Below are 12,090 nucleotides of genomic sequence, written 5' to 3' on the forward strand. Positions count from 1 at the left end.
AAAAAAAAAAAAGGAAAGCAAAGGTTAGAGCTTTTGTGAGCTACCTTACTATGCAAATATCATTTTTTACATTTAGTATTTGAACAATAAGTCATTTTCTACTTCCCATCGTAAATGTAGCAAATCCCGAGCACACAAATGCAGACACCTTTTAGCTTATAAAAGTAAATTCAAAATATATATTATAATGAAAAAAAGCCATGCTGTTTTATCATTTTTATTTTGTCATTTTTACCTTTTTGTTGTTTGAGACCAGGTCTCTGTAACCTAAGGAGGCCTCAGACTCACTGTGTATCCAAGGATGACCTGGAGCTCCTGGTCCTTATGCACCACTTTGCCTCCTGCTGAGTTTTCATGAGTCAACGAATATTAAGGAATATATAAAATCTAGAAAAAGTAGTGAAATCATGTCTCTAGCTTTGTCTCCACATGTGTGGAATAACCTGTAATATGGGTCCATGATCATGACGCCACGGATGGCATGTCACATCCTCCTACTAAAGTCTAGATGCCAGGTGTTGCTGGGAACATTTTACACAGGGACGATTAGCAGTAACACGACTCTTCACAGATACCACTGGAAGCCAGGCACATTTATTTTGAAATTTACCTACGCAATACTCAATTCAGCTTAGCTTTTTCTTCACTGGCTCTCAGAGGCCTTTACAGCCACCCCAGTGCCACCAGACACAAATGTGTTTGTTGGGAAGGGAGGAGGGATAAGGGGAAAGATTGATTGCTGTTAGAATACCCTGTGCCGAAGCTTTGATGAAAACATGCCAGTCTATGAACTCGGTGCACAGGCTCCTACAGAGCCCCTACACAGGGGAGACCCTGCAACTGTAGCCCCCTCCACTCCTGTTCACTCTCAGAGAAATTGGCTGCTGGAATGATTAACTTCAGGCACTTCAAGCATGTAAAAATTCGCATTACTTGTGGCTTTTTTCCTTTATTCTTCTTTATCGTTCAAAGTCATTCTTTCCTCTCTATTCTAAGGTGTTTATATTAATCTACATTAAAATCGTCCCTCAGAAAGCTGTAAAGGACGGCCATGCTTTTCACTCTTTGAATAGGTTGTGTTATTTAATTGTTAATAGAAGCAAAATACCTTTATTTTAAAGCAATAACAATAAAAGTCCCAGCAGCAAATGCACTCTTGTGTTATTAGTCATTCGCTTATAAAAATTGCCAGGACTGTTGTAAGGAATGGAGAAATGTGGATTAGATTTATATTTAGTAGGCATTGTGTCCATTCTGAGCCTCTTTAATCTCTAGGCAGACAAAGTTTAAAGGATTTTCATGCAAAGTGTGTCAAATGACTCCGCTCCATTGTTCCTAACATGGAAATGGAGTTGTATATTAAAATGCCTCCACCCTTCCCAGTAACACTACACTGTGGTGGGGGTCGGAGGTTGGGGAATCTGGGAGATAGCAAATGTGGAAACAAGGTAGACTGTTACACAGAGTTTAATCTCATAACTATTTACAGAATTACATTGTTGACATAGTTAAAATATATATACAAATATAAACCACTTTAAACTTCCTATGCACCCCACTCATTTGTTCCTGTCCTCATTCATAAGGGCCTGTTTTTAAATGATATTGACAATCACTTGCCATGATAGTTCATACTGTATGCAGGCTTTGGGGTAAATGTTCTGAGAAACGCCTTGTCCTCTGAATGCAGTCCGGTGAATTCACCCTCCCCTGGACCCTCCCCCACCTCCTACTGGCCTTGGTTGGCCATCCCTCCACTGTTTTCTTTACCCTGTAGGGCCATGCCCTGCTCTCGGCCAGTCTAGGACAGTATGCTCTTCCTGTCCGAGTCTGTGGCAACCCACATATGTCTAGAGCCCTATGGTGGAGCTGCAAGAGGTTCAGCCATGTTAGAAGAGGGCAGAGAAGCCCACTGAGGGATAGTAGCAAAATTGTTCAAGGGACCAGGATGAGAGCTGCCTAACCCCAGGCAGGACTATGAGCTGTGAGCAGGACTGACCACTCATACAGTCTCGTGATTTTATAGAGCAATCCAGTCCAGTACCAGTGTCCTTGGGATCCATGTGGCTGCATTTAACTGTTTATCAGTGTTTCCCATTTGCTCCTAGTGGATGAAAGCTCCTTCAGACCCAGAGTTCATCACTTAAAAATAGTGACAGGATTCCCCGGAGGCTCTCTGAAATCTTGCTAGGTCCTGGCAGGAATATCAGTCTTTATATACAGATATGCTATATTCTGTGCAGTCAGACATTAAGTAAATAACCACAGAAAAATGTTACATAAATTGATGTATACTATATTCAGAACATTACAAGGCCTAAGACACACTGTATCACTTGGATCGCAATGAATAAAATACAGATACAGATACAGATACAGATACAGATGCAGATGCAGATGCAGATACAGATACAGATACAGATACAGATGCAGATACAGATACAGATACAGATATACAGATACAGATGCAGATACAGATACAGATATACAGATACAGATGCAGATACAGATACAGATACAGATACAGATGCAGATGCAGATACAGATACAGATGCAGATGCAGATACAGATACAGATATACAGATACAGATGCAGATACAGATACAGATACAGATACAGATACAGATGCAGATGCAGATGCAGATGCAGATGCAGATACAGATATACAGATATAGATACAAGATAGATACAAGATACAAGATATAAGATACAAGATTACAAGATACAGGTTCTGCTTTACATTTGTATAATTTTTGTGCAGAGCATTATTTCATGCCATTTAGCATTGTCAGAGTGAATGCCATTGTTATGGTAGAAGAAGGAAATTGTTCTCCTAGAAGACTGTGTAAAATCGTGCTATCGGAAGAAACAAACTATGGCATTATCCAGTAATTATCAACTTTACATAACAGATTATCAGAAGTGTGTTCAGTTGGAATCTGTGAAGTAGATGACCAAAATCATATTGAGTCAGGCACAATGGCATACACGCTGAGGAGGCTGAGGCAGGATGATCATCGTGAGTTCAAAGCCAGCTTAGGTAATGTAGTAAGATTCTATGTACACTCCCTCCTAGCTAAATAAAACTAGCAAAATTACATAAAGGGCTTATACACGGCATTGATCAATTTAATTCGTTTAAAAAGCGTTACACATAGACTAAATATTTCCCAGGTTTGGGGTTTGTTTGGGACACAAAATATTTAGTAAACATGAATACCTTTTTAAAATGTTGATTTTTCTATCTCATGTTTTAATAGTAAAAAAACAGGGGGAAAATTCAGTGTAACCACATTGGGAAAAGGGTCAAAGAAATCCAGGAGTTCCCAAGTCCATCCTCCTCCTCCTGACACAAGGTTATACATATCTAAGCTGCCAAAGTCCAGGTGGTCGTCCTGCCCATCACTGACCCATCACTGCTTTGACTCCACTCTACTAAATAATGGTCTGAGATTTGATCTTTGTTGATGGATAACAGTCGTCCTCCCACTATCTCTCAAGGCTTTGTACTAGCTAGCATAATCATATAATTTATGTGAAATTTTATTTTCATAATGTATTAGGATTACCTGTAAAATGAACGATCTTCATTATCTGTGGTGGAATGAGTATAATTTCAGTGCAAGTTCTAATAGTCTATCTTAATATCAATGAACCACATGCATTTTTATTCATGTTGATGATGACTCTGTAGTTCATAGAGAACCTACTTTAACCTGTGTGCAGTACCTGATGCTACATATGTCATGCAGCTTTTCTAGGTGAATAGTTTTTAAATATACTTTTTTTTTTTTTTTCGGTTTTTAGAGACAGGGTTTCTCTGTTTAGCCCTGGCTGTTCTGGAACTCAGAAATCCGCCTGCCTCTGCCTCCCGAGTGCTGGGATTAAAGGTGTGCACCACCACGCCCGGCATACTTTTATTTTTAGTTAATACATGTTTATAGGTTTCAGTGTGATGTTTTGATAATATATCCAATGTGTAATTATCAAGAGGAAAATTGTGTATTTGTCATCTCAGAGATTTATAATTTCTCTATATTGGAAACATTAAAGGCTTGCTTTACTTAATCTATTAAAGCATTGAAAGTTAATCCTCCTATGTAAATGAGATATGCTACAACTCCTAAGTCACACTGTGTGTCAGGTGCCTGAGGTCTGTGGTACCTGAGGCAAAAGGGAAATTATCTGCAGACCCTTCCAATCTACACATAGAAGAAAGGACAGTATAAGTCAGGTTCTGGACACTGAGCACAAGTCATGTGGACATCCAGTTGTTATTCAGAGCTAGAACCAGGGTAACAACTCTTGTTTACCAAGAAGCCAGGGATCTTCCCAGCTCTCTGGGTTGCTTTTGACAACATATTCAAGGTTCTTCTACATCAGGGACCTTATAGGCCTTTATTTATCTAGAGTTAGGCCACTTTCCTTCAGAGGAGAACATGCAGAAGTAAGGTGAAATCAAGCAGAATGCCAGTTTGTTACTCTGCCCCTCCTTTTTAAAAGAAATGAAAGTAATCTTATGAAATAAGTATGGGGGAGGGGAGACATCTCCATAAGGGACCTGTGGCTTCTATTTAATCTATATGGAATTGATGTCTGATAGACCCCACTTTAACTTTAGTATAATCTTCCTGCACAGAGAAAACATTAAGATTTCACTTCTAAATCATGAGAAATGAGTGTTCAGTGCAGGAAGGATATCTGTAAGGGATTCTTACCTTGTAAGGTGCCACAGACATGGTCACTGGATAGTAGAAATAATAAGTGTTTGCTGATACCTAATAGCAGAAAGAATCTAGTTCAGACAGTTAAAAGTTCAAATTTGTGTTGTAACACATTCACACTAGAAGGATAAAATGGAAAACATTAATGGATTTTTTTTTTTTAAACCTTGACTTGGGTGAATATGATGACTTTAAATCTCTATTCAGTGATGTGTTTTTTTCATGTGACCCATTTAAAGTGACAAAATTTATGTTCTTTCCAGAGTGTTGCCTTAATTACTGAGGTATTTTTTTTTTTTTATAAGGAAAGTATGTTCAGAATGTAATTCTGGAACTTCCAGGAGTAAGGCCATGTACGATGGTACCCTTTCTAAGGTAGCATCTCTCCAGATTTCCCTACTAACAGGTTTATACTTTTATAACCATGTTGCTTTGGATTTAAGTAGAACATCTATCTTTTTTCCCTTTTTATTTGAAATTCACCACATATTTATTTAATGTCTAGTTTGTGTATCTGAAACTGCCATATATGCTTAAGATAGTTACAGCAGTTCATGTGGACAGCAAAACTTTTTCATTCTTTTTTTGTTTTTTTGAGATCATAATTATATCATTTCCCTCTTCTCTTTCCTCCCTCTAAACTGTCCAATATACCCCACCTCTCTCTTTTTCAAATTTATGCTCTTTTCTTAAATTTCTTAAATTAATTAGTTACTTTCCATACCTATACATACACATACACATATACATTCATTTAGACATATATCCCCAAATGCAACCTGATCAGTCTGTATAATGTTCCTTGCGTCTGTTTTCAGGGCTAACCATTTGCTGAGGTCTCACGGGCTCTCCCTTCCCATGTTAGCATGTCCGTTACTGTCCTTGCTCATCCACAGTGTCATGTTGGTGAGACTTTATGGTGCAGCTTTTGACAGTTGCAGGAGACTTAGTTTCCTAGCAAACATCTGGATCCTCTGGTTCTTTCTTTCTTTCTGATTTCTCTTCCTATATGGGTCCCCAGCTTTTGGTATAGAAGTGTTTAGTAGATGTATCTGTTGAGACTCTATTTTGATTCATTCTGGCTGGCTGTAATGGTCTCTGTCAGACGGCAAAACTATAAAAGTAGGAAGACATGCCATGACCACTAGCAGCAGTACAACATTTGAAGTAGTGTAAGGTCTCCTGCTCTTCTGGGAAGGGCTCACTTGCCACATTTAGTTCCTAGGACTTAGGGGTGTCTTCTCTCCCTCGAGCCTGTGACTGCTTGGCCACTGAACAAATGCGACAGGACAGAACTGAAATTGGAGTTGGACTAGTTGAAATGCAGAAGCCAGAGGAGCAGTGATAACTTGAGCTCCCACAGACTCAAGAGGTGGATCCCAGAGTAGAGCACAGGGTGTCAAAAGGTGAGGACCTGGGCAGCAAGCGAGGGGAATACAGGTGCTAATGCTCCCCAGCCTAAAGCTGGTGGACAGACAGTAGTGATGAAGGCAGATATTCCTACCTTTGTTTTTATGGACTGGATGGAGACATCCACAGTTTCATAGACTTGGTATAAAATTATTTAAGAGTGAGCTTCTCTTTGTGTGGAGGCAAATCTGGGACAATGAAACCTTTTTTGGTTGTGGCATACTCCAGCCTTTTTCAGGCCATACATTCACTTAAGAATATAGTTTGTGTGGTATGTATGTGCATGTGTTGGTAAGACGGATGGTAACTGATCATGACAGAAGGCCAAATTCTTCCTCTGCCCAGCTGTCCCTCAACACTCTGCTAAGATGCTCTGCTATGTGGGCTGTGGATTGTCCCACCCAAGACCTGCAGGGGCTGTATTGGATGATAACCAATTGATGGCATTAGTAACAATGATGACACAAAGCAAAGAAAAGAGTCAATGACAACCCTTACCCATACAGCTCAATATTTTGGTATTTGTGAAAAGGGGACCAAATACTTACTTCAGAATCCTGTTATTAGTGAAAGTAAATTTCTTGACAGAGCCACATAGGCAAGCTGTAGTATTGTATAGTTTTCATGGTCCCCTGTTGAAGTGACAAAGTGGTTGAGGGCTAGCACTCACATGTATGGTCCGATATTTTGCATAATATTAAAATTTTATTCTTGAACAAGTGAAGGAGCCACTTCAATAGGTCTGAATTTCAATTTTTCAGTTTTGTTTATAGTATCTTACAACTAAAAAAGGTGAACATTTTTTTCCTTCAGATGCTCAGAAGTTGTTTTACAATTCAGAGGTCCATGTTCTCCCCATCCCAAGCCCTAAGACAAGATTTCTCTGTGTAGCCTTAGCTGTTCTGCAACTCACTCTGTAGTTCAGTCTGTCCTTGAACTCACAGAGATCCTTCTCTGCCTCTTTCTCCCAAGTGCTGGGATTAAAAATGTGTGCCGCCACCGGGCCTAGGCCTGTGTTCTTAGTAACACTATCCCTCACTGACTCCATGTCACAATTGGATAAAAATATGTTTTTATTTATGACAGCTCTTCAACCATTCATTGCTAACATCATGCATGCATTTCATCAAATATGGAAAAATTTCAACCTGAAATCTTGTATTTTTATTCATAAAAATATGAGTTTTAGCTTCACAGGAAGAATGAAGCCTACCTGTTATAGCTAGAATGTATTAATAAATATTAAATGACAAGAAAATATAGTTTTATGTTCATTTCAAGGCTTGTGGCTAGCAGTATTTTCAGCTCATGGGATATAGCTCAGTGCTTGCCTGTTATTTGGACAGCCTTGAGTTCCATTTCTAGAACTACATGAACTGTATACAGTGATACATGCTTGAAATTTCAACAGTTGGATAGTGATATGAGGATCAGAAGTTCAAGATCAACTTCAGCTCAATAGTGAATTTAAGGTCAGCATGGCTTCATGAGGCAGTATCTCAATAAACAAAAATTTTCAAATAGTATCATGAGTCTCCTGCCTTTTGTTAAGTACCCTTGTCTTTTGTTGTTGTGGTTGTGAGTGCTGGGAATAAAGAGGTAGAATGTAGGAGTTTTGTTGCTGACCAGATTAAAAGTAAATGGATACTGAATTTATCTCTTCAGCAGGATAAATACAGACATGTGCCTTTGACAGAAGCCCTCCTCCTCATTTACATACTCTGTCTAAAAGTAAAATTGTGAACTTGATGTTGAATTTGAATCACACCAGGTGATATGCCTATCTATTATTATAAAAATCTCATTTTAGTGAAAGCTAGGATTTAGTTATATCATCATTTTTTTTTTTTGGAATGTCAAAACATGCACCCAGGAGAGTTCAGAATGCCTGATGATTCACGGGAGATCCAGAGCTTCATGACTGGGTGTGAGCAAACATGTCAGTGAAGCTGCTCACAGAATGAAAGATACAAAAACTGCAGTGCTGGAAAGTGAGCTGAGGAGGACACTTTCCCCAGGACCTCAGCCAGTGCTCCCAGCCTAACTCTGAGCTGCCACTGGCTCCCTCTCTAGACTTGCCTGTTCCTCCTGCCTTAGCTCAGGGTTGATTGCAACCAACCCCCAATCAGGGAAAGCCAGGAACTGCTGTGGACAGCAGTTCTACCGACTCCTCTCTTTCTCTGCCCACCTTAGCTCCGTGGAAGAAAGCCACTAGACATCTTTATTAATTTAGAACTTGTCAGATAGCACAGTTGCTGGGTGCAGAATCTCCTGTTCTAACCTATATCAGCTAGTCTATATCAGCCGGCCTCCACAGACCTCCTTGGTTAACCACTGGTGGTGGAGGCTGCCCTTCTAATTTCCCCAAGATCTTACATGACTGCTGCTTTCTCCTTGTTCCAAAGCCTGGCCTGAAACAAACCTTTCTCCTTCCTCCAGTCTCTTCTTCCTGGGACCCAGAAGTCCTATCTTTACCCTTCACTCAGCAATTGGCTACTGCCCTTTTTATTGACAAATCAAGAACCAATTAGGGAAACAACACCTCCCCCTACAGAGGCATGTTTTTCCTGTGACTTCTCTCCTTGGCATGTAGATACCAATCCTGTCCTCTCTCCACACTGATTTTCTTGCATGTGTGTCACTGTCCTGTTTTTTGTTTTGTTTTGATTTGTTTTTCTTTTTGTATAGACACAAGCTATACTGGATTAGAGCACACACTACTGACCTTCTTTTAATTACCTTTAAAGCATTCTTTCTACAACTGTAGTCACTTTTGAAGGTCTGGGAATGAGGACTTCAGGATTTGAAATTTGCAAGGCAGCAGCTCTGCCAGTTATTGTTGGCATAAAAATTAGTAAGTATAGAGGTACATGCCTCTCATTCTAGTGTTTAAGAGGCCAGACAGGAAGATTGCTGGAAGTTCATGGTTAGCCAGAAATTCATGGTCATTCTGTTCTACAATAGCAACTTCAGGCCAGCCATAGAAACAACAATTTAAAAAATAAGTAAAGGTAAATCTGTAATTATTTTTATCTCTATGGCTAAAACTATGTAAAAGCTATTGTCTGTAAAGTCCTTGTCCTTACCCATTTTCCTTCCTTTATAAGTATATAATTACACATATTTTATACTTTATATTTCTGAATGCCACATAGTTAGCATCTCTTTGCATATCCTTGTAAGCATATGTCTTCCATATGCTTCACTTGAAACACTTTACTTGTTTAAGATAATGGTAATAAGTGCATTTCCAAAAGTTGGTGTAATCTTTTGTGTTTACTTGTATATTGTTAAATAGCTAAGAATTAGGACTTGGTCAAGGCTTGAAGAATTTCTAGATATGTTGTTGTAGGTCGTATAGACTGCTAATTGGCAATCCAGAGGCACTGATGGCCTCTCCATGCAATGCATCCACTTCATGAACACACTTCCTTTCTCCCAGTGTGCATGCACACACATATGTGCACACAAATTACTTTTTCCAAAACTCTAGGAGAGCACAACAGAGGTTGACAGTTATGAGCTCACAGTTCTCAAAATATGGATCTGTGGACCTTCCCGACTTCTCTCAGCACATGTGTAAGGTCAAATGTATTTTGAAACAAAACTAAGACCCTATTTGCCTTTTGGAAACTAGCTGGTAACATGTGTTGACATGTGTTGTATCATGAATGCAGAAGAAATAGACAAGGAGCATTGCTGAAGTTTGAATGTCTCAAGGCAATGGTGCTCAACTGTAGAACCTGTTTTTGTATTTTTATACCTTGTTTGATAGGGGTCATAAATTTGATTTGTAAGGTTTCAAACTTCACTTTGCACTTAAGCTTAAAGCAACAATAAAACACTACCATATGTGAAATTTGGATGTGCTATGAAAGCCCGTATTTATAGTTAACTTGAAGAGCCAATCAAACTGTGTTCTTTATATTCTTGTAAGGTCAGATGTAAAATGGATTCTCTCTTTTCAACATTATTTTATTTTCCTGAGAAAATGTAGTGTATTTACATATGTTATGCATTTGAAAAATATGGTAAGCAGGCAGAGCTGAGCAGGGGATGCAGATTTCTGGAAGTTCCTACTGTTGGAGGAACAACACTAACAGGAGTTTGGTCTAGCAACTGTATGGAGAACAGTTGACCACACCGGAATCACTTTGTTCCTAGGGGTAAACTGTACTGATCTATGAGCCCTGGTAACATTTGGATGTCTGTCTCCAGATGTTCATCCTGTATAGATTTACTCATATTGAGTGATTCCAGGTGTCATGAAGATCCAAAATCCAAGCACACGAGAGGCTGAGTGAGGCAGGAGGATCAGCCTGGAGTACAGAGTGAGAATCTGCCTCACAAAACAAACAGACACAAAACCACCAAATAAAATCAAATACTAAACAAAATGCAATGCTTTTCACTTGAGGTTGAGACACGGAGTGTTGCTGCTCTATGCCAACCCTACCATGCTCAAAAGAATTCCACTTGTGAATTCGGCTACGTTCTGTAGCTCAGTCAAACACCAAGCCAATCCAAACTACAGAAGGCCACGTTAGGTAGTTTTCACCTAAATGCAGCTTGGCATGATCACCATTTTTAAAAGGAATGAAAGCATAGGTAAGAACGGAAGCTTGATGTGATATGTCTTCTGCCTCTTACGACTTACTGATCACTTTTGGCTTTCTTGTAATTTACTTTTATTATTGTTTTTTTCAACAGATCATCAGAAACTGGAAAGGGAAGCCAGAATCTGCCGTCTCTTGAAGCATCCCAATATTGGTGAGGAAATATTTTCAGATATCTTAAATAGTATATGTTATGTGTTCTGTATGGACCTACAGTAAAAATGCTCATTTCAGTAACTAGTATATTTTACAACTGGTAACAAATAGATTCTAGCCTCTTGATCATGGTTATATTTTATCCAGAAGTTTTCATGCATATATACTTATTAAGTCATCCTTTATTGATACAATTTGTGAAGCAAGAGTGAAAATGTTTTAAAATTTTGATTAATTAGCTTAGCCTTTTTTATATTAGATATTGTCTTCATTTACATTTCAAATGCTATCCCGAAAGTCCCCTCCCCCCCGCCCTGCTCCCCTGCCCACCCACTCCCGTATAGCAATGAAATAAAAGTTTCATGTTTCCTGTGCTGCTGAAGATTGCACGTTAGCCAATGAGCATGCTGAGTATAATTTAGAAATTGAAATTATGTAATTTCTGATTATCTGTTATTCACTTTATTGTAACTACATGTTTTGGAATATGACATATTAGCTCTCGCTTTTCCTCTGACTGCCTCTGAAATAGAAAGGATAACCTCGTTGGAAGAGAAGTTGTAAAAGTAAAAAACAAAACAAAACAAAAAAACAAAAACAAAAAAAAACCCAAGCACACGATTTTCAAATTTGTAGCAATTTCAAGGAGTAGCAATTCTGTATAGACAAACTGTGTAAGAAATATATGTATATTCATATTCATGTGAAACTTGAACGAAATTTGGAAAAAAGAAAAAATAAACCAACATAGCCAATGTTTGGCAGTGTGTGGAGCCACAGTTTGTGTGTGTGTGTGTGTGTGTGTGTGTGTGTGTGTGTGTGTAATTAGGAGTTGTCGGCTGCTGGTGGTCCAGGTTGGAAAGAACTATGCTTTTATCAACTCAGTTGCTAGCACTTCTTACCCTGTGCCATTGAGGGATTGCAATGCACACAGATGGGCAGGGCTACATCATTCTGAATGGAGCTGAGAAGAAGCTGGTCAGATGCTGGAGCTAGCAGATAGTTAAAATAAACCAGGGGTGAGGTAGGGAGGAGGGAGGGTAGACAGAGGCAGACACAGGGAAAGAACAGCTAATGGGAGGACTCGAAGGCCACACCTTGCCCACTGAATTCCATGAACACTTGTTTTCTAAGTGGAGGAAATAGGAGTGATTGAGGTTTTGCTTTACTCAATTTAAGGTCCC

At 39.1% G+C, this 12,090-nt stretch overlaps 1 protein-coding gene across 14 annotated transcripts in view; it reads left to right on the top strand.

Moving 5' to 3' along the window:
- The window catches only part of Camk2d (calcium/calmodulin dependent protein kinase II delta), a 247,575-nt gene that overhangs the window by 74,711 nt on the left and 160,774 nt on the right, over positions 1-12,090 (top strand). For all 14 annotated transcript variants that reach the window (XM_021197000.2, XM_021197012.1, XM_029537955.1 and 11 more), the window contains exon 3: positions 10,845-10,904. In XM_021197000.2, the coding sequence (XP_021052659.1) occupies positions 10,845-10,904 (60 nt within the window). The remainder of the gene's footprint in view (positions 1-10,844; positions 10,905-12,090) is intronic.

Source organism: Mus pahari, chromosome 4 (genome assembly GCF_900095145.1).
Source record: "Mus pahari chromosome 4, PAHARI_EIJ_v1.1, whole genome shotgun sequence".
Classification (NCBI taxonomy): domain Eukaryota; kingdom Metazoa; phylum Chordata; class Mammalia; order Rodentia; family Muridae; genus Mus; species Mus pahari.